Source organism: Sturnus vulgaris, unplaced genomic scaffold (genome assembly GCF_052056855.1).
Source record: "Sturnus vulgaris isolate bStuVul1 unplaced genomic scaffold, bStuVul1.hap1 Scaffold_195, whole genome shotgun sequence".
In the NCBI taxonomy this organism is placed as follows: domain Eukaryota; kingdom Metazoa; phylum Chordata; class Aves; order Passeriformes; family Sturnidae; genus Sturnus; species Sturnus vulgaris.
The window spans coordinates 2,801,021-2,828,044 of NW_028276170.1; the positions used below are offsets into that span (position 1 = coordinate 2,801,021).

The window sequence follows — 27,024 nt, forward strand, 5'->3', positions numbered from 1 at the left end:
ACAAACAACAAAGATTAAAAGTAACAACAAATTTTTAATAGTAACAATTATAAATGAATACAATCAAAAGTATTAAAGATGATTACAAAAATTATTGAAACTGAATACCATCCAAGTAAAGTATTACAGTTGTATAATTTGGGATGGATAAAATTTGAGAGTAAGTGTTTTAGTATAATTGAGGTTCGTATAAAGCATAAGCAAAACCGACCGGGGGTACGGGGAGGGGCCTGCCCTTCCTCTCGTACCAAAGCATTTGGGCTAACAATCCCACTTATATACTGTAGGCTACGGAAGTTTCTAGAAAGCTCCTCCTAGTTTCTATTCCTAAAATCTACGTAACTATACTGCACGGCGCATGCTCTACTAATGGGTTGGGGGTCTCTTATCCTTTTGAGGGTCTTATTTCCGGTGAAGGCTCATCATCATCATCAGTGACCGAGGTGTGACCTGCAGGTAGCGCAGGTGCTCTGTGTGACTGAGCAGATGTTTTCCATAACATGACTTTAATTAAGTCCCATGCTTGGAATCATTCCATTTTTGCCCATTTCAAGGTTGAAGCTGTATTTCTAGATGCTGCTTATCAGACCTCCGTCCTTCTACTATTCTTATCTGACTTTCTTCTAACCTCCTTCTTCGACTCCCAACATCTGGAAGATGTCTTTTATCCTGTCTCACCCATCTCCCCCCCTTTCACTCGGTAACAATGGTCTTCTATTGATCTAAATACAATTTTGCTAATATAGTTACAATTTAATTAGCACGAATCACATTTATCACACCCTCAAACCAGCTTTCCCTCACCCCTCTCTCCTTCCAACTGCACCTCCAACCCGGCAGTGCACGGTTGGAGAAACGACGCTCACTTTGTAAAATTTTAAAGGTTTATTAAATCTTAGCAAAAAATATACATCAAAAGACTGAATAAGGAGAAAAATCAGCGCTGGGAGCACAGGACTAAAGCAGCAGACCCGGGTCTGATTTGGGGGCCCAGCGTGGTCCCCGGGCCGCCCCCGCCCCCCCCCGATCTCGGCCAACGGGTGCGAGCGGCGCGGCCCCGCTGCTGAGCACTGACCCCGCCCCGGGGGCCGCCGGGACCCCCCCGGAAAAAACCCGCACCTGCACCCCCCCTTCAGTCCCTCCGACCTTCCCAGTCCTGGGGGAAAAGGGAGAAATTGGAAGACGTGGGGCGGAATCACCCGGAGACCCCCGGGGTGAGGAGCAGGGGGGGGGGGGTTGGGCTCGCGGTGAGTGGGGGGTCCCGCGCGAGGATTTCGGGGGGGTTCGCTCGAGGAATTTTGGGGGTCCTCGTGTAAAGGATTCCTCTCGTGCCACCGTCTCCTCGTGCCACCCAGACCAGTTTGGGGAGCTCTTTGTGTCACCCAGAGGAATTTCGGGCTCTTCGTGTCACTGAGAGCCCCGCGAGAGTCACCAAGAGCTCCTCGAGTGCCACCAGGAGGAACGGGGAGATTCCTCGTGTCACCCAGAGCCCTGCGAGTCACACCGAGAGCCCTGTGTTACCAGATGCCCCCAGCTCCTTGTGCCACCCGGAGCCCCTGAGTATCACCAGCCCCATGCCAGGGTCCCCAGTGTCACCGGGGTCTCTCTCTGTGTCACACACCAGGAACCGACCCCCCCTCCGAGCACCAGGACCCCCGAATTTAACCGTCCTCGTGCACCGGGACCCCCTCAGGACCCTCGAGTTTCCTCTCTCCCCTCCTCGTGCACCGGCATCACCGGACCGCCCCCCCTTTCCCGAGGAATCGCCGGAGACCCCCTCCATCAATCACCGGGCACCGGGACTCCCCCCCCCCCCCCATCGAGCAGTGACACCCCCTCATCGTGCACCGGGACCGCCGGACCCCCCCTCAAACATCGCCAGCCTCGGGCACCGAGATCACCGGAGACCCCTCCATGAGTCACCGGGACCCCCCCGTCATGCACCAGGACCACCGGAGACCTCCCCAGGAATCACCGGACACCCCCTCACGAATCACCGGGCACCGGGACGCCCCCTCGGGCACCGGGACTGGACCCCCCCCTCGTGTACCGACCACCCTCCGGTGCACAGGGCCCGGACCCCCCTTTGTGTCCCCCCTGCCCATCCCGGGGATTCCGCCCCTCCCCTTTGACTTCCCCCGGGAACAGGAGCGGGAATGGGGGGGGGGGGGGGGGCGTGCGCTGGGGGGGCACCGGGGTGTCCCCAGCAGCGGGGGGAGTCCCTTGGGGCTCGCTCCTTTCCCCCCTCTCCTCCGGTTATCACCAGGGACCCCCCCAATTTACCGGGGCTCCCCCTATTCACTGCCTCCCCTTCACCGACCGCCCCAAAGCGCTGGGACCCCCCCGGATACTTGGGACCACCCCAGCGCGCCAGGACCCCCCCTCACTCACCGCCCCTCCCCCATCCATGGGACCCCCCCCCCCACTCACCGCTCCCCCCCCGTCACCAGGACCCCAAAATCCATGGGACTCCCCCCACACTCATCAAGACTCCCCCCAAATCCATGGGACCCCTCCCTCCCCCCCACTCACCACCCCCTTCTCAGCACTCCCCGGGCCCTCCCCATTGATCGAACGCCCCCATGGCCCCCCCAGCCCCTCGCCCTCGCATTGGGCCCCCCCGGGGCCGAGGCAGAGCCCTCCCTGAGGGACACCCCTCATCCCCGGCCTGCAGCCGCCCATGGAGCCGCTGACCACAACTCCCTGCCTGCGTCCATCCGGCCAATTCCTCTGGCCCCGCACAGCCCAGCCTGCAAAGCCAGCACCTGCTGGGCACCTGCTCCATGCCACTTCCAGGGGCTTGGGCTGCTGAAGGGCTGCTGGGCTGGGCCCTTTGTGACACAGGGCCGTTCTATCGGGTTCCTGGGTGCTGTTGGCCATTCTGTTGTCCTGGTGACATGGCACAGCCCCGCCCTGCAGGGGTATATACGGGGCACAGGGCCCTGCGCTGCCCAGGGCCAGGAGTGCCACTGGCTCAGGAGGAAGCAGCTCCTGGGACCTCTGTGCTCCAGACGACGTTACACATGGAGGAGGAAAAGGTGAACCCTGTTATAAATGAGAGACAAAAGTCTCGATATTCAGCAAAATTTAGATTGCTTTATTTGATATAGAAAGAGCAAGCAGCGCTGGGGAACGTGAGGGGTCACCGCCCACTCCACGCTCCACCCAACCTTGGTTTGCAGCCTCTTCTTATACTGTGGGTTCTCGTTGTACACAAATTCACAAAGCCTTTGGGTGATAATCAGTCACAGATAGCCATCCGGTCCTTCTAGATAAGCACCAGAGAAGTTCTGGGAGTCTGGTCCTTGAGATAGGCAGTATTGATCAGACAAAGGCAGGAAGGGCTTTTTGGGAAGTCCGATTTTGCAAGCTGGTAGTCGATACAACTTATTTGAAAAACATAACATATTATAATGTAAGATAATACAACATAATATAACATAACATGGTGATTTTAAACAGAATTATTTTATCATATAATTTCCTTTATCTAGTGTCCATGCTTCATTTCAGAGCTTAGTATTCTGGTTTATAGAAACCCCAATGCTTTTGTGATTAACACGAATCTTTTATCAATTGTCACAACTTCCCCACTTCTCTTTTTTTATCCCATTGATTCGTGTTCTGGTTTCAAATTTTGTCAGTACTTCTTGTACTAGATTTAATACATCTACTGCCATTAATTTTGTTGCCTTCTCAGTGTCTATTGGTATTGTAGCAACTTGCATTCCTTGAATCACCGACTGGATTAGTCGAATGAAGCATGGAACAAGACAAGGGATGAACAGTAGTCCTAATAATGCACATGTTAGCATAAACCTTAATTTTTTCCACCAAGCTCCCCCCCAACAGGTTATTCCACCAATTATCATTAATCATATTGATTCAGTTTTGTACAGGTACATGGGCTATTCGTTTTATTTCTTCTGCAATTTTAGTAATTACTTCACTATTATCATAAATTTCTAAACAGTGTTCAGAATTATTAAATTTCCCACACACTCCCCCTCGATATTTCTGTTTGATTTCACTGTAGCAACTGTTCTGGCCCTAATCCCTCCCCCCCTCCATGGCCATTGTTCAGTCATCTGCATTCCTCTACATATCCAACAGTGAGTTAAGTTCAGTAGTAATTTCTTTCATTAATTCTACAAATAAATTCTTTCCCAAGGTGGGTAAGTCCCATTCGCTGAGTTGTTGTTTTATTTTCTCATACAAGTTAAAACGTCCCCCACGGTTTGTCCTTGTTCCTTTGAACATTTTAGTTATAATTTTTTTAAATCAATTCCTCCTTGTAGTGATCTTGCACTCCTCCCTGATCTGAATATCCCCACATACCTTCTTTTGTGAAGCAGAGCTGTGTCTCTCCTACTGGGCAACTTTGGTATGCTGATGGAGCCCACCCTCCTTTTCCCAAATTGGTGGCCACTTCTTTCCATAATAGTGCATAATGTGTTTATTACAGCAGGCCGAATTGATGTGTGTGTGGAAGGCAAGGGTGGATACCGTGCATCCCCGTACCCAATTGTCTGGTGACACTTGGAACAAGCATCAGCATTATTTCCTTTTATCATCATTAGCAATAGGATGACTCCCATGACCATTTTCATCCCTCTGCCTCCCTCAAGGCCTACGGGGTTGCTGCCAGTAGCCGAGGTTTGTTTGATCTTCTCGGCAGCAGGGAATATGTCCTGGGCTCTCCCACTTTGTCTTTCTCTTTTGGTAGTGTTTCTTAATTTTGTCCCAGCTTTTAGCTTTAACATTCCAGAACAAGGTACAGCAGTAACAGCTCGGTATACACAACCCTTCTGACACTCTTTTGTCAATACCTCTGCTCTGGCTTTCTTTTTCCTCTTGTTCCATTCTTAAATAACTCCCACCAGTTATGATCATCAATTTCGATTTTTCCTCGTGCTGATATACTTTAATAGTTTCCTTACACTCATTTCTTCTACATTGGACACATAATGCGAATGGGGGATACCCACCATAGGAATAACACCACAACAACTCAGTACAATATGGACACCTTTTCTTGATGAACAGGCTACACCCGGGTTTGGGGCAGGTGACTTTCAGTCCTGATTAGGAGACCTTCGAGACGAATTGATCCGATATTGACATCAAGTCTTCTGAATTCGCACTTTGAGGTCTCCAGGCTCAGATGTCACTGTCCAACCTGCAGTAGGAGGGGTTACAGGACCCTTGACTCTACTCACATGTGTCCATCCCTTTCCAGCTGTCCTCACAGCTGTTTCAGTTGTTAACAGAACTAATTACGGTCCTTCCCATTTTGGATCTAGATTTTCTTCTTTCCATACTTTAATTAACACATTTGTCCTGGCTTAATTTTATGTATGGCAAATCCTAGAGGGACAGTTTGAGCTAAAATCCCCTTCTCTCTTAATTCTTCCAAGTTTTTGCTGATTGTTATTATGTAATTCTGAAGAGAAGGGTCCTGAACTAAGGTCGGATCAAGGTGTTCTCCTTTAGGGTCAGGCATACCATACAGCATTTCATATGGTGAAATCCCTGTTTTTGAATTTGGCATTGTTTGTATATTAGACAGGGCTAGTGGGAGGCACTTTGTCCATGGCATTTTAGTCTCAATCATTAATTTTGACAGCTGTTGTTTTAATGTTTGATTCATCCTTTCAACCCTGCCAGAACTCTGAGGGTGCCAAGGTGTGTGATACTCCCAGCTGATGCCCAGTGCCGGGGTCAGTGACTGCAGCACCTTTGATGTAAAGTGCGTCCCCTGCTCTGAGTCTATTGCTCGAACCAGGCCATACCTTGGGATTATGTGTTCCAACAATATTTTGGCTACCACTTGTGATGTGGCTCTAGCTGCAGGGTATGCCTCTACCCAGTGGGTTAACTGGTTACTATTACTAGTAAATATTTCCATCTTCCTATTTTTCATAATTCTGTAACATCTATTTGTATTCTTTCAAAGGGTCAGTAAGCAAATTTCCGTTCTCCTGATGGACCTTGTAGCATAACTTTTTATTAATTTTCTGACAAGTTAAACAATCCTGAATGCTACGTTTTGCAATATCAAAAATGGCAATGCATCCAAAAAAAATTTCAATATTGGTCTGCTAGCACTCTGGTTCCAAAATGAGTTCATTGATGTAATTGTTAAATAATTTGTCTGGCTTGGGTTTTGAGTAAAAATTCCCTGCCATCTGGTAAAACCTATTCATTCTTATACCGTTCTACCTTTAATTTATTTATCGCTTCTTTTCCGTGAGGACTAATGTCCTCACAATCACATTCTGAATTTTCTCCTGGTTCCCCATACAGGAATTGTCCAGGACTTTGAGCAGTTGCTGCTTTTAGCTCTAAGTCTGGGGAAGTGATTAGAATAGCTTCATATTTTAATATTCGGGCATCAGTTAACCATTTCTCAGCTTTTTGATTCAGAATTCCCCTCACATTATGGGGGTGTGGACCACTAGGGTCACCCCAAAGGTGACTTTCAGGCTTCTTCCATTAAAAGTGCTGTGGCCACTGGGGCCTGGAGGCATGTGGGCCAACCCCGACTGACAGGGTCGAGCAGTTTAGAATAAAATCCCACTGGCTTTCGACTGCCTGCCCATTCCTGGGTGAGCACCCCATATGCTGTTTGATCAGAGGTGTTTACAAATAACTGAAATGGTCTCTCCAAGTCTGGGAGACTGAGTACAGGGGCTTGAATTCAAGCATGTCTGACCTTTTCAAAACTTTTGTCATCCTCCTCTGCCCATTTCAGGCGATTACTGGTAAGTTTTTTATATAGAATTTTCACTTTCTCACTAAATCCCACTATTCATTGATGACTGTATCCCAGCAGTCCCAACATTTTCCTCACTTCTTTTTTAGTCTTTGGAGTCCTAGGCTTAGTATTCCAGAGACTTTGTTAGGATCCAATTTCTTTTTCCCTTTACTTAACCAATGTCCTAAATATTCTACTTCTGGTTCTGTGAATTGCAATTTAGCTTTGCATACCTTCAAACCCCGTTGTCCCAAAAAGTTTCAAAGTCATATAGTCCCATTTCTAGTAGACTTCTGGTCTTTTTTCTGCAATTAATAGATCGTCTACATATTGTAACCATTTCACCCCTTCTAGTAGCTCAAAAGATTGCATCAGTTCTTCTAGGCCTTGTCCAAAGACATTGGGGGATTCTGTAAAGCCCTGAGGCAATACTGTCCAACGCAGTTGTTGTTTCCTGCCCTTATCAGGATCTTCCCATTCAAAGGCAAAGCAATCTCTGCTACTTTCCTCTAATGGGCATGCCCAGAAGGCATCTTTTAGATCTATTACACTATACCAAGTGTAGCCAGGGGACAGCTGGTTTAAGAGAGTGTAAGGGTTTGCTACTACTGGAGATTTGATGACAGTTCGCTGATTTATAGCCCTCAAATCCTGTACCAATCTGTAATTCCCGTCTGTCTTTTTGACAGGCAGAATAGGAGTATTATGTGGGGACATGCATGGTTCTGAAGCCTCTTGTGGCAAAAGGTTTTCTGTGACAGGCTGAAGGCCCGGGCTCCCTTCTAATGATATTGGATATTGACAAACTCGGATTGGCAAATCAGGATCAGTGATTGTCACTTTGATAGATTTCATTTTTAACTTCCCTATTTCCCCAGGGGTGTACCACACCTCAGGACATATTTGTTCCTCATGTTTTTGGTTAAGGCATAAATTTTAAGTTACCCTCGGGATACTTCAATTTTCAAATCCAATGCTATTATTTAATCCTTCCCCAATAAATTATTTTTTGTCTCTGACAGTAACAGCAGATCATTTAATCTAATTTGCTTTGGGCCTCAATTTATACATTTTTAATAACAAGGATCCGAAACGGCTTACCCGGCATTTTCTTAAGGGGGTCCCAGGTGGTTCTCAGAGGGCTCCGGGGGATCGCAGCGGGGATCCAGAGGGATCCAGAGGAATTCTGTGGAATTCCGACGTCCCCTCCCCCACCGCGCTCCCTCGGTTTCTTTCGTTTCCTCGTCCAAACCTGAGAGACTGAGATCTACCCGGCGACCGATGACGTCACTGAGATATCGGGCTGCCATTGGCGGACAGGAAATATCGGCGCCAATGGCGTGGCCGGAGGCGGCTCTGGGGGCGGGGCCAGTGCTGGGGACGGGCCCGCAGCGGAGCAGCGCGATGGCTCCAGCGCTGGGTCTGGGGCTGCTCTTGGGGCTCCTGGGGCTCCTCTGGGATCCGGGGGACGCGACGAAAGGTGAGCGGGACCCCTGAAATCGCGACCACTCTGTACACCCTCCCACCGGTATCCCCATTTTGGGTCCTGTGACCCCCCCATCCCATTCCCTAGCACCAGGACCTCCCTGTACCCCCTCATCTGGCACCGGGACCCCGCTGAAACTCCATTGCTGAGGATCAGGATCCCTTTGAACCCCGAATCGCGGACCGGGAACCCCCCTGAACTTCCCATATCGGGCACCGCGACCCCCCAAACCTTCATTCCCGGGTACGGGAGACCCCTCCATAGCCCATTTTGGGTCCTGTGACCCCCCCCCCCAAGCCCTTCCTCGGCGCTAGGATCCCCTGTACCCCCATTTCTGGGCACGGGGACTCCGTTGAGCACCAATTTCCGGCCACCGGGACCCCCCTGTAGTCCCTTATCTGGCACCGGGACCACCCTGAACCCCCATTCCTGGGCACCCCTGAATCTCCATTTCCGGCCTTGGGACCCCCCTGCTCCTCCTTTTCCGGCATCCCGCTTTTCCCAGACCGCAGATCCGCTTTTTTCCTTGACCTTTGGACCCCCCGGATCTCCCAGCTTTCCGTGTCCTCCCTGTTTTCCACTCCCGCCGCTTCCCGAAACGGAGTCCAAGAGGTCCCCGGCGTCCCAGGGGTCTCAGGGGGGTCGCAGCGGGGATCCAATGGGATCCAGATGAACTCCCTGGAATTCCCCCTTTCCCGCATCCCCTCCCCCACCGCTCTCCCTCGGTCTCTTTCCCGTCTCCCAGCCTGCGCCTCCGGGATCCGCTCGCCTCTCCCATCCCCAGACCCCCCTTTCCCGTGACCCAGGGACCCCCTGAACCCCCATTCCTGCCTTTCCCAGCTCCCAGACCCCGCTTTCCCGCAACACCCGGGACCCCTGGACCACTTTCCTGGGCACAGGGACATCCTGGATCCCCGATCCCTCCTCTCCCAGTCCCTTCCTTGACCTTGGACCCTTCCAAGGCTCTCTACATTCCGCTTCCTGCCCCCCCAGTCTCTGCGTCCCCTCAGTTTTCCACGCCCTGCTTGTCCTGTGGTAGGTCCCAGGGAGTCGGGGGGGGGCCTGGGGGGTCGTGGAGGGTCCCGGGGGGATTCTGGGCTCTGGGCACCCCCTGAATTTTTAATCCTGAGCACTGGTGCCCCCTGCCTTTCCTTATCCAATCCCCCCTGCACCCCCTTTCCCATCCATCCTGCCTTTCCTATTTCCAGACTCCCCCTTTCCTTGACCCTGAGACCCCCTGGACATTGATTCCTACTTTTCTCCGCCCCCCAGGCCTCCTTTCCCTCTGCATCAAGGACCCCTGAGCTCCCCATTCCAGCTGTCCCAGGTCTCCCCACCTTGTGACCCCTTTTTCCTTGGCTGGGGACCCCTGGACCCCCTTTCCTGGGCACAGGGATCTCCTGCAACCCCCATCCCATCTCTCCTAAACTTTGTATCCCCCTTTCCTGGGCACAGGGATACCCTGGAACCCCATCCCACCTCTCCCAGTTCTTGTATCTCCCTTTCCTTGGCACAGGGAGTCCCCTGAGCCCCCATTGCTGGACACTGGGGCCCCATGCACCCCATTCCCGGCTCTCCCAGTTCCTCTTTCATTGATCCATGACCCCCTCAACCCCCCCAAATCTCCGTGTCCCTCCAGTTCTCCACTCCCTGCGCTTCCTGTCTGTGGGGGTGTCGGAGCCCAGCCCGGGGATCCCCCAGTTCATGTCCATGGGGTACCTGGATGGGATCCCTTTCACACGCTATGACAGCGAGCGGGGCCGGATGGAGCCGCTGACACAGTGGATGAAGGATGGAGCCGATCCGGAATATTGGGATAGCCAGACCGAGTTCTATGAGAGGGGCCAGCACGTGACTGCTGGGAACCTGGAGACACTGCAGGACCGATACAACCAGAGCAGGGGTGAGTGGGGGGATCTGTGAGGCTGGGATGAGATTTATGGGATTTGGCTGTGGATTCACAGGGTGCCAAAGGGGCTGAGATGGGGATACATCCATTAAGCTGGTATGGGATATCTTGTGATCCATGGGTTGGGATGTGGATCCATGGGGCTGGGATGAGGCTCTGTGGGTCTCCATCAGACTCTGGGGCTCCTTAGGGTTGGAATGGGGCTCTGTGGGGATAGGAGACAATTCCATGGTTCTCTGTGGGTACAATCCCCGCAGGTCTGCACACATTGTTGCGAGTTACCGGCTGTGATCTCCTGTCCGACGGGAGCGTCCGGGGATCCTACCGGAGTGGCTACGATGGGCAAGATTTCATCTCCTTTGACCTGGGATCTGGGAGATTTGTGACGGCCAACAGCGCTGCTGAGGTCACCAGGAGGTACTGGGAACATGAAAATTATGCTAAGAGTTTGACGAATACCCTGGAGCACGAATGTCCAGAATGGCTGCAGAAATATGTCGGATATGGGCAGAAGGAGCTGGACCACAAAGGTGGGAGCAGAATTCCTGTGGGAATGTGGGATTTGGGAATGGAGAACTTGGGAACATGGTAATTCCTGTGAGAATTCCATGTGCAGATCTTGCCCCCGTTCTATTCTAGTGGGAATTGCATGGGCAGGTCTCACCCCTGTCCCATTCGCATGGAATTCCATGGGCAGGTCTCATCCTCATCCCATTCCCATAGAATTCTGACACAGTTCCCCTTTGCCCACTCAAGCTAGGGTCACCCTGCTAGCTCCAAGACGAGCCTGTGCCGAGAGTGGCCTTTTCCCAGGATCCTGGGAACCCGAGATAAAGGTAGAGCTCCAAGCTCTTGCTGCGATGATACCGGTCCAAGGGAAGGAAAAGACCGCAGGAGAGTCCTTTTGTAATTCCAGGATAGGATTTATTGGAGAGGGATAGAGAACCAACCACGGTCACGGAGGAGGAACCACAGAAGGCAGGGAACACAGACTTGCAGCAACTTAAATAGGGGCCCTCCCCCATGGGAGGGTACAATACAGCAACCAATCGCTACAGCTTAGGGGTGTAACATAAGGCGGGACTAAGTTTACATACAACCAATAGAGGGAAACATAGGCGGAGACTATAATGCAACATCGAATCATGTACCAAGAAGGGGGTGACTGATACAGAACATGCTGGAAAGATAGGAGGGGCCAAGGGGGATTGACAGCCATGTGGGTTGGGGCTAGGGTGACGAGCAGGGAAGAATCTGGAATATAGGAGGGGTTCGGGGATGATGGACATGGGTAGAGGCAGGAAGGGGAGAATCATATCAAACTAGGGGTGTAACATAGGAGTGAACCATTGTAGAACTAAGTACAAACCAATTAACACAATATAAAACCAGGCACTATGACAATTCCATGGGCAGGTCTCACCCCCATCACGTTCCCATTGAATTCCATTGGCAGATCTCTCCCTCATCCCATTCTAAGGGGAATTCCATGGGCAGATCTCGCCCCCATCCCATTCCAGTGGGAATTCCAGGGGCAGATCTCACCCCCATCCCATTCCCATGGAATTCCATGGTTAGATCTTACCCCCATCCCATTCCCATGGAATTCCATGGATGTCTCTTACCATTATCCCGTTCCAGAGCCCCCTGATGTCCATGTGTCTGGAAAAGAGGAACACAGGACACTGATCTTGTCCTGCCACGCGTACGGATTCTACCCCAGCTCCATCGCAGTCAACTGGATGAAGGGGGATGAAATCTGGGATCAGGAGACGGAGTGGGGCGGGATCGTTCCCAACAGTGACGGCACCTTCCACACCTGGGCCAGGATCGAGGCGCGGCCGGAGGAGCGGGAGCAGTACCGGTGCCGGGTGGAGCATCCCGGAATGTTGGAGCCCGGGATCTATGCTTGGGGTGAGGCTGGGAATGTGGAATGTGGGAATTGGGAATTTGGAATGCCCAAATGGGGATCCCCCTCCCCCTGCTCACCATCCCTCGTTTCCCAGAGCCAACATCTGGCAGGAATCTCACTGTGGTGGTCGCTGTGTCCATCATCACTGCCATCATCATCCTCATTGTCCTCATTGGATTTGTCATCTGGAAGCGCCAATCCGGTAACACACGGGATGGGGGCTGGGAAGGGGCATGGATCCACCTGGCACTGTTCTGGGAATCCTGTGCCACCAACGCTGATCCCACTGTTTTTCCACAGGGAAGAGGGACAGGAATGAATACAGCATGGCAGCCAGTGAGTACCAGTGGTGGATCCAGCTCTGGATCCCCTCTGTGCAGATCTCAGGATGGATCCTGGGGTTAATCCTGGTGTGTGATCCGTGCTAGAATCTCATGGATCTTCTCTTTCTGCAGGAAATGATGTGGGAACAACGGCTTGACCACAGGTATGGAGCGGGATGAGGGTGGGATTCCAGAGAGGGATCAGGGCAGGATTGGACTGATTGGGATCAGGGAGGGATTCTGGATCAGAGTAGGGGTCCAGAACAGGATCAGATGGAATTGTGGAGTGGGATCACAGCTGGATTCTGGAGCGGGATCAGGTGGGATGGATGGGGCAGGATTGGTGCAGGGTGGATGGGGCAGGATTTGTGTGAGATGGATGGGGCAGGATTGGTTGGAATTCCAGAGAGGGATTGGGACAGGATGGGTGGGGCGGGATTACGTGGAATGGATGGAACAGGATTGGTGTGGGATGGATGAAGTGGGATCAGGGAGGTGTTCCAGAGCAGGATCAGTTGGATGGATGGAGCAAGTTTGGGACAGGATCAGGTGGAATTCCGGAGCAGCTCCCGCTCTCCATGGGCTCCAGCCAGGTCCATCCTGTGGGATGGGGACAGGGACAGGGTGACACCATGACCCTCTCTCATCCCGGCAGGAATCACTGCCTGAGCAATCCCCAGAGCTGGATCCAGCCCCTTCCTGTGGTAGTCGATTTGGCTGAGATGGACTGGGATTTAGCCCAAATTCCCTATAAAGAAAGCACAAATTTAAGACCTTGGGAGGCAGGCTGTTAAAAAGCAAGGCCTTAGACATGAGGTCTGGCCCCTGCCCTGCAGATGCAGAGGCTTTAGCCTAAAACCATGGGCTTTGTAAGGACATGTCAGGCATGCCTAGGCACGTCCCTAATTCTCATTTGTCTTTGGACCTTTGCCCTCGGGTATCCCTGTGTATATCCCTCCCCCTGGTCTTTGGATGCAGCCTCTCAGATCACATGTTCACAAATGGATTAAAAGGATATCACAGGCACACCATCATTCCCATCCCACTTATTATTATTATTATTATTATTATTATTATTATTATTATTATTATTATTATTATTACTAGCCACGCTGTAACCCAGTCAGGCTGGTGAAGTTGTCACAAAGGGAAAAACCCCATTGCATTACAACAGGCAGCCATATCAGATTCCACATGTTCCAGGTTAAATTCACATGAAGGGGAAACTGGATTCACAGAGATATCTAATGGCTTTAGGTTCCATATTGCAGAAGCTCCAGAATTACATCCTGCTATCCAGACCCATAGGACTGGACACACCTGCACATCCCTTCCAGCCTGGACACTGGGTCTATGTGAAGTGGTGGGACAGTGATCATCTGCAAGCCAAGTGGAGAGGACCATTCCAAGTCCTGCTGACCACCCTCACCTCAGTCAAAGTTGCTGGCAAAGGACCTTGGATTCACTGCTCCAGAGTTAAGAAGGGTTCTGCTCCTGAAACAACTGAAAATACAGAGACTGATGCAGATAAAAATATGTTTTAAATTATTCCTCTTCTGTGCCTAAAGAACTGTTTGTAATAATCAGGATTCGTCTTTGCATGATAGCCAACTGTGCAAGACATTACTACTGTTAGATATTTACTGTTAGATATTTATATATTATTAGATATTTATCTGTTGTTAGATGTTTACTGTTGTTTGATATTTATCTATTAGATATTTATTTACTGTTAGATATTTACTGTTGTTACATATTTATCTATTTATTGGGGGTTAGGTTTCTTTTCTTTTGTTCCTTCTTACCTATAGAATTTTTCCCATGAATTGCTAGAAAATTCTAACTGCAGCTACTGGTTAGTGCTTGAGAAAACAAAAGGTTGGCCTGGCCCAGGTAAAAAGGAGGGCGGGGGTGGGCAGCTACTCAAGGCTTTGGGTTTTGGAAGACACGTTTGGAGCTGCTCTTGCTCAAGGAGAGGAAGTCCCCGTGACCCAGCACAGAGCTGCTGCTCCTTCTCCTCTGGGGTGAGCCTCTGCTCGTAAGAGCAGCCACTGACCTAAGGCCTTATTAACCCCTTCCTCACTAAAAGAGGCACCGATCACCCTCTGCTCACACCCAGCTGCCGCTGCCCGCTGCTCCTTCAGCGCTGCTCTGAGTTTCTCTGCGCTGAAGCCCCGCCCTGCCCTGCCCTGCTGGGACGTCCTGCAGTTCCAACTACTGCCGAAAAACTCTCTGATACATCTTGTCCACCAGCCCAAGATCTTTTGTTCATTCCTGCTGTTCTAGCTTAGTGCTTTTCAGAGTCCTGCAGGGGCACTGGGATTGACTGCCCCAGGGCTTTGAGAAGCAAAGCCTCTCCTCCATCCTTTCCCATCTCGGCCAGAAATGCTGTCACAGGCTCCCTGGTTCTGTTTGTTATTAATTCCACAGTTGTTGTTTTCTTGCCTTGTTATACATACCAGTAAGAAACTGTTATTCCTCTCTCGTATCTTCGATTAAAACCCCCTTAATTTCAAAATTATAATAATTCAGAGGGAGGGGGTTTACATTCTCCAGTCCGAGGGAGAGTCCTGCCTTCCCTAGCAAACACATGTCTTTCAAACTGAAAGAAATTTTGCTGCCTAACATTCTCTGCGGAGAACTTTGTTTGTGTTTCCAGGCCAATGGCGGCTCGGGCCCGGGCCCGGGCCCGTTCCAGGGCTGTTCCTCATCTCCGCCTTTGCCCTCCCACAGCCCGGGGGGCCCTGAGAGCGCGGGCCGAGGCTGGGCCGTGTGCAGAGCCCGGCCCTCGCTGCCATTGGCTGATTGTGCCAATGTCACTCCTGGTTGTCGCGCGCTGATTGGGCAGAGCAGCAAAGGCGCCATTGTGGCAGCGTCTGTGCGGGCCCGGCAGCGGCGGCAGCGGCCGGAGCCCGGGGAGGCGGCGGCGGAGCTCGGAGGCGGCCCCAGCGCAGGTGGGAGCCGCGCTCGGTTGTGCGGGGGCTCGGGGCTCGCTGCGGGCCTCGGGGGCGGCAGGGGGCTCTGGCGGGTTGGTTGTGCCGGTGCCGGCCCGTGTTGGCGCTGGGCTGAGGGCGCTGCGGGAGCGGCTGCCCGCGGTCTCCTTCCCGCTGGGGCCTCGGCAGGAGCCGGTGCCGGAGCAGCGCTGGCTCGTCCCGGTTGCTGTGGGTGGCACAGAGGTGTCTGCCCTGTGCCCGGGGCTGTGCGGGAAAATTCCGGTGGCCGGAGGTTTGTGTGCCCGCAGGAGACAGAGGAGTCCTGTAAAAGCGACTTTATTGATGAACAAAGGGAGACGCCATGTGGCATTTGCCATGCGGTCTCTAAAATGCAGCCTCCTTTTTATCCTCATTTTCCCTTCTGCACCTCCCTCTCCCCTTCCCTACTGGCTGTGGTACTTGGAGGGTTCAGACTTCCCGATCCACCTACAGCATGTCCCTCCTAATATGCACTCCTACTACGATATTAATCTTACTGCTTTCAATCCCTCCTTCTCTCATTTTCTCAAGAATTGCCTTTACTAACTTTTAATTTCCATCGACTCAATCTCTTTTCCTGCATCCTGTTTGACGCAAAGTGTCGTGCATGGTAAAAAGCTGAGAGTTTCTGCAGCACGTCAAAGGAGGAGCAGCATTCGTTTCACCCATGGTCTGCCAGGAAACCACGAAAACGTGTCCCATTCCCTTCCTTTCCACATTTGACCGGAATATGAGCTACTTTCTCACTTCCTTTGTTATCTGTTTCACCACTTTTCCTTTGTGATCTGTTTGCAAACAGAAGTTTGAGTCATTTAATTTTCCACAAACTTCTCCACTTTCTGTTAATAGATCATCTGATTCCATTCCATCGGGAAACGTTGCATTCCTCATCTGAGTGGATTGGTCGGGAAGAAGGTGAGGAGCTGGAGCTGTCTGGTTGGGTGTTATTTTGAGGACATTGTGTAATCTAATTATGCCATCGAAATGATAAATGACTTCTCTGTCTCCTGATATGAATTCGTTAGGGCTACCTGGGGCTGGTCCATGGTGTTGTAGGATTTGTTCTGGTGTCTGTTCATCTTTTTTCCAGTTTTGGGGTGCTCCCTGCAGCCAGGGCTGCATCAGTTGACCACGTTAATCTTATGAAATCATCAAATACTTGGATCCCCAACTGGTTTCTCTGGATTAGCAAAAACACCCCAGTGCTCTGGAGAGAGGGATGATTCCCCACACACACTATTTTTCATGAAGGTTGCACAAAATTCTCCGTTTGCTGTTTCCCTTTGCAGCTTAACCAATTTCTGTTGCAGTCAGATATCCTCACTATGGGCTCTGCCTTTAGTTGTGCAAATTCCATCTGTGCAAGCAGGCAGAGCTTGGGGTGAGGGGCAGATGGAATCAGCCCAATTCCTCCCCCAGGCTAGAAGAGTTTGGTACATCTTTCACACATTGCCCTAGCAGTGTTAGTTTGCATTTCTAATTAAATCGCCACATACTCGAATTTCCAACTCATTTCCCTGAACTTGTGGCTGCAAAAACACCCCAGTGCCCCAATACACCCTATATAACCTGGACAGTGACAGCACAGGTTGGAGTGAGGAGAGGGATGATTTCCCCCCCGCTGTTTTTCATGAAGTCTTCCCAACATTCTGCGTTTGCTGTTTCCCTTTGCAGCTTAACCAGTTTCTGTTGCAGTCAGATATCCTCACTATGGGCTCTGCCTTTAGTTGTGCAAATTCCATCTGTGCAGGCAGGCAGAGCTTGGAGTGGGGGACAGAGGAAATCTGCAAAATTCCTCCCCCAGGCAAGAATAGTTTGGTAAATTGTCCATACATTTCTTCAGCAGAGTTAATTTGCATTTCTAAAGCTGCTCTCCTGACTCTGCCTGGAATGAATCTTATAAAAGTAGGATTATTAAGAAAAAACCTTCTAATGGTGTAGTCTTGTCACCAAAACTGCGGGAAGAACTAAAACTCTTCAACAGCATTTCTACTGTTAGAGAATCAACGAATTGCTTGATTCTGGCCAGGATGTGTAGCAGAAATCATTTCATCCACAAATAGCCCGGGTGTGCAGAGAAAATCATTCCATGACACGTGAGTTTTACTAGATTTTCCCTTAACTTTTTACCCATAGTTTGAACCCATAGAAATCCATTGGTTTAATGTTCATTGCTTCCAAGTTGTGTAGTTGTTACTATTTAATTTCCTATCGGACCCGAATTTCTTCCCCTCTATATTAATTAAGTCCGCACTCCTGGATTTCCTTCTCAGCCTTTTGCAGACCAGGCATCTCCAACTATGCCAGGGGCAGTGTCTGGGGTGGGTGTTCCTTGATGTTTGCTGATGGCCTTAAGGGTCGTTATCTTCGTGAGTATCTTTTGGGCTATTCCCAGTCTATTGAGATGTTAAACTCCTCTCTGTTGAGTGGAGGAACATTCCTTAGAAATCTCTTTAAAATTCGTTTCCCCAATGCAAAGCACATGAAGCCTGAGTATAGAAATAGATTTTTAAAATTACACTCGGTATATTTTCCGACCATGGAATCCCGGGCAGCCCAGTGTGTGAGTGTAACTGAGGGGCAGAGTGGAATTGTGCCGTTGTCTTCCCCAGCAGCTGTGGCAGTGCAGGCACAGAAAGCAGCGAAGCTCCAGCAGTGGCAGCAAGGATTGGCCCCAGTGTGTGGAGATGCCAAAGGAGGGTGCCCAGGCAGAGGATTTCAGCAGAGGATCTGTGGGCAGGCCCAGGGGCTTGGCCCGATGTGGAGCCCTGGCTGCTGCTGCGTTGCCTTCAGTGCAGGGTCGGTGGTGCCCTCCCATGCTGCTCCTGCAGCCGGGAAGTCCAAATTCCTTTGGCATGGCCCTGTTTAACATCCACATCCCATTCCAATTTCTTTTCTGACTCTGGTAGAGCCATGGCTGTGGCGTCAATCACTTTGTTTTTTCATTTTCTCAAGTTTTGTTCTTTTTCTTATGTCCATACCATAATACTAGGGCTGTCTGGGGTTAAAAAGTCGTACAATATTCGGGCTGGAACAGAGAATCCTCAATGCAGGTTCTGCAAATCCCTGTTAATCCTCAGAATTGTCCCAGCTGTTTTTTAGTGCTGGGTAATATTGCTTCTGAGATTCCCTGGTCCCTCTCTGGGTTAATACACCACAAATCTTGAGTCAAAATATGTCCCAAATATTTTACTTTTTTCTCCATTTGCGCTGTTTTTTCAAATAATCAAAGATGGTTTTTAGCCTGAACATTCAGCCATTTCACAGAGGCTTCTTCTGCCACTTCTTGTCCTCCTGATTGCAGCAAGTCATCCCCATCCTGCATTAACCCAATCCCTGGGGGTGGGGTAAATTCGTGTGATATTATCTGCAAGATTTGCCCCAATAAGGCTGGTGCTTCCGTGCATCCCTGCAGAAGGACCGTCCATGTCTTTTCCATTTTCCCTTCTACCTCTTGCTCCCACTCCAAGGCAAAATCCAGTTTACCATCCTGTGTGAGTGGGCATCCCCAGAAAGCATCTTTGCCATCAAGGACTGAATGGTGTCAGTGTGAGGAGGGCACCTGGTTGAAGATGGTGTAAGGATGTGAGAGCCCCTGGGTGCTGGGGCCCCCTTGGGCCCTGGGGTTCATCCCTCAGGGGCTGTAGAAACTCTGCCATGGCCTTTGCCTTCCCCTTGGCCTTTTCCTCCTCCCTTCTTGTATTCCCCTGCTGTGCCTTTGTGACCAAGTGCTCCAGGGGCTTCTTCTGCCCCTCCTGCAGCCCCCTCAGTGCCTGGGGGTGCTCATCCTCTGACAGCTGCTGAGCTTTCTGCTAAATCATTCCTTTCTGCAGTGACCCAAGGAAAATGTTTAAAAGCGAATCTGGATCCTTGCATGTCCAATTCCCATTTCCCAGCTGTTCCTTTGTGCTGCTGCTCCTTGTGCTGTGGCTGCCGTGGCCAGCCCGTATCCCAGAGCCGGTGCCTGTCCTGCCGCAGTGTCCAAACGCGGCCCCCCCGGCGGGCAGGGCCGGCAGCTCCACGGGGCCGGGCAGCGGCCGGGGCGTCCCGCAGCCTCCTGGGGGCCGGGGGCCACTGCCGGGCCTGCAATTGCCGGGGGGTGCTGGGCTCAGGCAGCGCCCGGCGCTGAGCCCCGGCTGCCCCACAGCCCCGGCCCGGCCCCGCAGCTCCCCACAGGCCCCCAGCCCGTGCTCCCGGTGCCGCCCCTCTGCGCCCGCTCCTGCCGCTGCCCAGCACAGAGAAACCCCCTGCAATCCTGACCTCCTTGTGTGCCTGTCCTGGCAACCGGGGATACAAAGGATCTGCAGCAGCTGGGAAATTCTGAGAATCAAACCCTGCTGAAAAACAACCCCATCCTCAGTGTTTTCCTTTCCTCCTCTTTTCCATCTTCCATTTTCTTACCATAAGATTCTTCCTGCTTCTTCTTGCCTGAACCATATTCCTGCACACTGTCCTTCACCCAATCCCTTCCCAGCACACCAACAACCTCCATCCCCTGTTGTCTAAATCCCTTCTGGACTTCCCTTATTGTGCTGCTGGGTGTCTATGTCCTTGATTACCTCTGGTAGAATGTGCAAACTCCCTCAACATGCTCCCAAGGGACCCTTCAGAGATATTTTGGGATCCTCATCCCTCTGGCCAGGAGCCCTTCCTGGCTTTTCCTTTGTACCCTCCACGGGTGCCCTGCCATGTTCAGTCCCCGAAGATGCCACTGTAGTCACTGCTGAGATTTTCAGTGCTCTCTGGCTGCCGACTCTTCCCAGCCCCCCTGATCTGTCACTCGTCTGTCTCCTGGCCCCAGCGCCCCCCTGGATGGGAATTTGGGGAGGTGGGAGGGGGGGAGCGCCAAGGCCGGGCCCCCCCGCGCTGTGGTGGCGGCAGCGGCTGCAGTGGGGAGCGAGTGCGGGCGGGAGCGGCCGAGAGCCCAGCGCTGCCCCAGCCCGAGCTGCCCCAGCTCCATCGCTGCCCCTGCGCTGGGATGCTGTGGGTTTGGGGGGAAGAGGGAGCCGGCAGTGGGTGCTGGGCCTGGGGGCAGCAGGAGGAGGGAGGGACAAGCAGAGTTGAAGAACAAAATGATCAAACGATGCATATCGGAGGAGAAGGTGGGATTGTGCAGGAGAAGGAGGAATAGTAGGAGGAAGAGGAATGTGAGGAAAAGCAGAGACACAGGAAGAGCAGAAATGGGAAGCAGCACAAGATTCCAAACCTACAGCGTCCCTCCAGTCCCAGCGTGTTGGCCCCCCCCTCCACATTCAGCAGGTGACTGGAGAGGGGGATCCACCATTTTCAGAGGGGTGAACCTTGTTGTTTCTGAGCTTTATTGGGCTAAGACGTGGTGCTTTGTTTTTTTGCTGGGCCTGAATCTTTATATTTTGCAGGGGGTTTTGGCTGAATCTTGGTTTTTTGGGAGTTTTTGATCTGCGTCTTGATATTTGGAGGATTTTTGTGATCAGTCTGGGTGTTTGGGAGGTCCTTACAAACACAGGATGCCCAATGTCTTCCTCAGCTGCACATCGGTTGGAGGAACCTCTAGCTCAAGGCAGTCCCCTCTTGTTTTTTCCCCAAACCAGGATTCTTCATTCCCATGGGGTGGGCAGATGGCGGAGGAGGAAAATTTCCTGGGATCCCTCAGGAGGAGGGGCTGCAAACCCAGCCCAGTGAGCTGTGAGGAGGAAAGACCCTCCCTGAGCCGGGAAGGCGGCCGGAGATCCAGGCAGAGCTCAGAGCTGGTGGAGAAGTCTCCTGGAAGGCAGAAGCCCCACAAGTGCTTGGAATGTGGGAAGGGTTTCAGGTGGAGCTCCCATCTGATCCAGCACCGGGTGATCCACACTGGGGAGAAGCCCTATGAGTGTGAGGAATGTGGGAAGGGATTCAGAGACAGCTTCCATCTGATCCGGCACCAGATGATCCACACTGGGGAAAAGCCCTACGAGTGTGGGAAATGTGGGAAGAGCTTCAGAGACATCTCTGGTCTAATGCAGCACCAGGTGGTTCACACAGGGGAACGGCCCTACACCTGCTTGGAATGTGGGAAGAGCTTTGGACAGATCTCCAACCTGAGATACCACCAGCGCATCCACACCGGGGAGAGGCCCTACGAGTGTCCCAAGTGTGGGAAGAGGTTTCAGAGAAGCTCCAATCTCCTTGTACATGAGCGGATTCACACAGAGGAGAGGCCCTTCCGCTGCCCCGACTGTGGGAAGGGCTTCAGGCACAACTCCCATCTCATGAGGCATCGGCGCATCCACACTGGGGAGAGGCCCTACGAGTGTCCTGAGTGTGGGAAGAGCTTCTCCAGGAGCTCCGACTTGACCCGACACCAACGGAGGCTCCACTAAGGGAAGCCCTGTGAGTGTCCCGAGTGTGGGAAGAGCTTCGTGCTCTGCTCCAGCTCCATCCCCCATGGGAGGATCGGTGTTGGATGATCCCCAGTGACCCCCGTGGGGCAGAGCCTTGGTGATCCGTGGTCCTGGTGATCCGTGTTGGGAAGACACCCGGCTGGGGGAGCTCTGCATCATCCTGTCTCCCTGGATGAATGCAGGGACAGGAACGTCCATTGGGATGGAAACCAACATTGGGAATTCCTTGGGGAGAGTGAATTTGTTGATGTTCAACCCCAGAAAATCTTCTGTTTTCAGTCCTATCTTCTGGTGGCTTCAAGGAATACTGAATGGTCTTGGTGGTCTTTTCCATCCTCAGAGATTCCAGGATTTTGATTTTTGATTTTTTGATTGTCCAAGGGTGTTTTCCACAGCAAAATGGTGATGAACTGGGGCAAAGACCAAGATTTTGGAGACAGTGGGGTGGAAACACCTCCAAAAGTATTCTTCCCTCACTCCTTCCCTGCTGGATTCTCAGCCAGCATGGACACAGAAATCCTTTTATTTTGGGCTGGATTTGCTTTTCATTTCTCTTCATCTCTTTAAAACATCCAATCTTGGGATAAAAATAAAGACACTGAACTGAGACTTGGGTAGGGAGAAAGACATGGTAGTACACAGACATGGAGAGTGACATGGGGACACATGGACATGGAGGGGGACGTGGCCATTCCTGGGGACATGGAGGGACACGGGCGTGGATGGAGATGTGGGGGACAGTGACAGGGATGGAAACATGGTGGGGACACAGCCATGGGTGAGGACATGGTGGGACATGGCCAGTGACATGTGGGGACACGGCCACGGCCGGTGCCATGGGGGGAACTCGCAGGGGCTGTGGGGGATGCTGGCTTGGAGGGAGTTGAGGGTTCCTGGCAGGGACTTGGGGCTCGCTGAGGCCTTTGGGGACCCCAGGCCGAGCGGCTCCGGCTGCGCTGGGAGACCCTGGCGGAGGTTCTGGGGCAGCTGCTCAAGGACCCCCTGCCCTGGAGCCCCAGCCGGGCATTGGGCTCCTGGAAGGGAATGAACGTCCTTGTCCCCAGCAGGGAAATCCCAGCACCCCCAGGGTGTCAGGGGCAGGTGAGAGGCCACAACAGGGAGAGGAAAGCCAGACACAGCTGTCCTTCTCCAAAACTGCACACTGTAAATCGCAATACTTTGGGATTCCACCAGAAAGAAGATTTCAAGAGGTGCCTGAATTGAAGGAAAGGGGAATGGGACTCCCAGAGATAGCAGGAGGGGCCTGGAAGCCTCAAAAAGAAGCATGAGGTCAGGGGTGGTTGAGTGGGGGGCAGTGTAAAAGGGCTGGAAGAGCATGGGAAAAGAGGTGGCTGGTACCCCTAAAGAATTGGTCAGGGCCCTGGGACCACCAAATTGCACTGAGAGATGTCCCACTCCTCCTCCTTTCTAGTCCTGCCTCCTCTCCAGTCCTTCTCCTGCTCCTTCCTCAGCCCCCCTCCATCCCTTTTCTTGCTCCCCCTGGGCCCAGCACCCACCCTTCACCCCCCCTGTTTTCCCAACACCATCACATCCTGTGGTAGGAGCTGGGATGGAGCCAGGGCAGGTCGGGCTGGGGCAGCGCTGGGCTCTTGGGCCAGCCTGGGCACCCCCCCATGCACCCCCTCCCCAAATTCCCCTGTTTGTTTATTGGGGTCCTGGCACCTTTGGGTTTGGCACGGTGTCGTGTTGGGGTTCAGGGTCCCCCCAAGGTCCCCCAGAGTAGGGTGAGAATGGGGGGACACCACCATTCCTGGGGGTCCCCATTCCTGATCCATGCTGGGGCCAGTTCTGCGACCCCCCCCATCATGGCTCCCCCTGCGGGGTCCCTCCAAGTCCTTCCCCACTGGCCCGCAATAAACAGGACCAGGCAAACTGGGAAGCTTTATTGGGAATACTGGGAGCAGCTGTTCGGGGGCAGAGTGACACCGGGCTGGGGGTCCCCGGGGGGAGCACACACGTTCACCCGAGTCCCGCTGGCCCCCAGACAGGTGAGCTCCCAGCAGCACCAGTAGCACCAGTAGGGCCCCAGCTCCCCCGACACGCCCCATGCCCAGCGCCGGGCGGTGCCGCCAGCCCCAAAGCAGCCGCGCTGTGCCCTGGGGGGGTCCCCGCGGCCCCGCCCCACGCGGCACTGGGAGCACCAGTCCGGACCAGTTGGAAGCGTGGGCGGGCGGCACCAGAACCCACGGAACTGAGTCCACCACAAGGCGTTTAGAACCCCCAAAATTGGCGGAAACCATCAGGATTCTCCCAAAAAAGGGGTCACATCTGCCCATAAACTAACCGGGAAATCCCCCAAAGCGTTTATGACCCTCTAAAACTGGTGGAAAGCACCAGGATCTTCCCTAATATCAACTTCTGTGCTAGTTACACCTGGGGAGAAGAAACTCAAGAGAGAAATTCTCTCAATGAGAACTCCCTCTGGGAGTTGATGGGACCAATTGGCTGGTTTGGTTATTGACAGCCTGAACAACCAATTGGAGAAAGTTAGTTCGCTCGGTGAGCACACATTTTGAAGGCGGTAACCCAGGAAAAAACTCTCATTTATTTCCGGTGGCTGAGCAGGTAACAACGGCCCAGCCCGGGCTCCCTCCCATGTAGGGGGAGCTCGGGAGGCCGCTGGGCCCCGTTTGCAAACCAGGGAACCCGATGGCCGGGGGGAGGAAAGGCTCATTGATGAGACCTTAGCCCGGCTTCCTCCCCTACGAGCCCGCGGCTCTGGGGGGGCCCGGCTCCTGCTGCTGGCTCGGAGCAGCTTTGGAGGGGCCGAGCCCGCCCAGCCCCCGCACGGCCTGGGGGAGGCAGCCGGGCCCTGTCTGGAAGCAGGGGTGGCCATGGGCAGTGTGGGGCTGCAGCAAGCTCCAGAAAAGCTGATTAACATCTCAGCCGCCCCCACACCCAGCGCCGTGACTTCTGTGTGAAACTTTAACTCTTTAGTGCTCAGGTAAGATTGTGCAGACCTCCGGCTTTCCTTTGAATATGAGAGGGGGAAAGGAGATGGTCCAAAGTCAGTGAAGCCAGAGCTAAGTTTCTTTAGATGGAAGGAGAATGAGGAGATGCTGTGAAGATGGCTGAAAAATCCTTTTGTAAGATTTTAGGGATGAACTGATGAATATTCCTAGAAACCATGGAGAAAGACACGGGGAGGTTGGACATGATCTATTTGATAGATTGTTAATGAAAAAGCATCTGTGTTGAGAATCCTTTGCCCCGAGGAGAAAAGGGGATCTCTTTTTCTGGAGATGAAACATGAACAGAGAGAAAGAGAGATAAAGAGAATTTTAGTTTGGAACAGTTAATTCTTAAAATTAAATACCTCATGGGTTTAACATGGCCCATAAGCACAGCTTTGGGAAAGCTGTGAAAAGGGGAGGAACTTCACGACTTTGCAAGTTTTTTCCCGGGCAGATGCAAATCGTGAAAGTGAAGCCACGAGAGGACTGTTTTATCCCTTCTTGTGGTGAAGTCCCTATGGCCTGACAAGAGGAAACTTCTCTCTCCAAAGTGAACTGAAAAGGACTATTTAAGTTGGGAACTGACTGAAGTAGTTTTTTGTATGTTTATTTTGTTGTTATAAAGGTTGGGAGAGGGAAGGAAAGGAGTGCTCTACAGATCTTCTTCTGAATTTGCTTTTCTTTCTCTTTCTTTGTGTAGTTAATAAAGTCTTGAATACCCTTTTTAAGTTTTAGTCCTGCCTTGCTCTTTTGCTCCTGGTTCTGTCTCACAACAGAAAAATGAGTATATTTAAATTGGCAAGTCAAAACTATAACAATGGAGGAGAGTGTCAGCAGCTGCAGCTATGGGCTCGTGTCCCATCAGAGTCTCTAACGATGGCACCAACGCTGCTGCCTTGCAACAGCCGACTCTGGAAGGCGAGTGTGCCCTCGAGCAGAGCCGCTGAGGTCAGTCAGGGGGACAGGCTGCAGCTGAAGCTGCCAAGCGTTGCTGTGATTCTGGCAAGTCAAGAGAAAACCATGGTGACCACTTTCCCTTACACCCTTTGCCAAGCCACGAAAAATTGTGCACACAGCATCCCCTCTTTTGGCATCCTGTCTGGTGTGCATGTCTTCCTGAGGAGGTACAAGCCTTCTGGGTGCTGCTGTTCCTGTGCACACTCTGGTGATTTTTCTCTGGTGTCCAGAGCCACGTTGACAGCAGCAGCTCCGCAGGCCAGCTCCAGGAGACATCGTTCTTGCCATGGTGGCAGCAGCTCTGTGGGTCCCGAGCTCAGTGTCAGGGGAGTCTTGGCCACACAGCACAGTGGCCTTGACAGATCTGGGGACCCGGCCTGATCGCCAGCGCTGCCACTTCCCACTGCTCCTCGCCTGCAGCAGCCAGTGGCCGTGCTCCAGCAGGGCCTCCTTGTCCCTCCCTGCCCCTCCTTGTCCCTGGCCAAAGCAGCCAGTGGCCACCTCGGGGCTGTCCCCACCGTCCTGCTGAGGCCAGGCCTCGAGGGCTTCTGCCACAGGCACCAGAGACGCGTCAGGGATGCGCCAGAGCAGCCGGCTGGCAGGAAGAAGGTGGCTGTCTGGGGGCTGCTTATGGCCTCTGCCACCCAGTTCCTCAGGGCTTCCCACCAACCCATCTACACAAGTCCTCCTGGCCCTTCACAGCCTCCCGCCACCCAGCGCCACACGCATCCCCCTCACGCCTTCCCACTGCCTTCTCCGGGCAGGCCTTGGCAGCACCGCAGCCCTTCATGGCCTCCCACTGTCCCGTGCCCTCCACGCCTCCCCCAGGCCTGCCTGGCTGCTGAAGGAGCTCCAGAGGAGCCGCATCAAGAGGCACCTCAGAGCCCTCAGCAATCCAGCCAGCAACACACGGGCAGGACACAGATGGCGCTTCCAGGCTGGCAGAGGGGTGCTGGCCATCTCCAGGGACCGGTCTCTCAGGGATCCCCGCCGCAGCTCCGGCCTCTGCCCGCCCGCTCTGTCAGAAGCCTTAAGGCTTCCACAGAACCACCAAAGGCCAAGGGCCTTTTGGCCACTTTCCCTTCCACTCCGCACGCTTGGCCAACTTGCTGAGCACAAGCACCCTTTTTGCCCTCTTCCCCATGGGCCTGAAGACTCTGGGCACCAAAAGAAAGCTCCTGGACCTCTGTGTATGACAACAGCAATTTACTAATCCTACAGTGGGAAAAAAGAAAGTGCTTGCAAAGCAGAGGTGTTCCCTGCAGGCTCAGGTGGCCCCAGCAGACGCAGCCTCCCGGATCAGTTCTCCACAGTGCTCACACAGGACAACCAGCCCCTGCGACACAGGGAAGGCCGTGACTTCCAGAGGCGGCG

The 27,024-nt window shown here is 52.7% G+C and overlaps 2 protein-coding genes across 5 annotated transcripts in view; both read left to right on the top strand.

Moving 5' to 3' along the window:
- LOC148218001 (uncharacterized) overlaps positions 1–27,024 on the top strand; it is a 477,621-nt gene that overhangs the window by 70,353 nt on the left and 380,244 nt on the right. The window lies entirely within an intron of this gene.
- LOC148218002 (class I histocompatibility antigen, F10 alpha chain-like) lies at positions 8,024–14,122 on the top strand. Of its 4 annotated transcripts, none has more exons than XM_088158095.1 (8): positions 8,024–8,237; positions 9,883–10,146; positions 10,410–10,682; positions 11,794–12,066; positions 12,159–12,266; positions 12,365–12,400; positions 12,520–12,551; positions 13,645–14,122. In XM_088158095.1, exons 1-7 carry the CDS (start codon positions 8,039–8,041, stop codon positions 12,543–12,545), a joined length of 1,179 nt encoding a protein of 392 aa, XP_088014221.1. In that variant the 5' UTR covers positions 8,024–8,038; the 3' UTR covers positions 12,546–12,551; positions 13,645–14,122. The 4 variants fall into 4 exon arrangements, with proteins under 4 accessions (XP_088014221.1, XP_088014220.1, XP_088014222.1 ...); XM_088158094.1 differs by having other exon boundaries at positions 13,659–14,122; XM_088158096.1 differs by lacking the exon at positions 12,159–12,266 and having other exon boundaries at positions 8,084–8,237.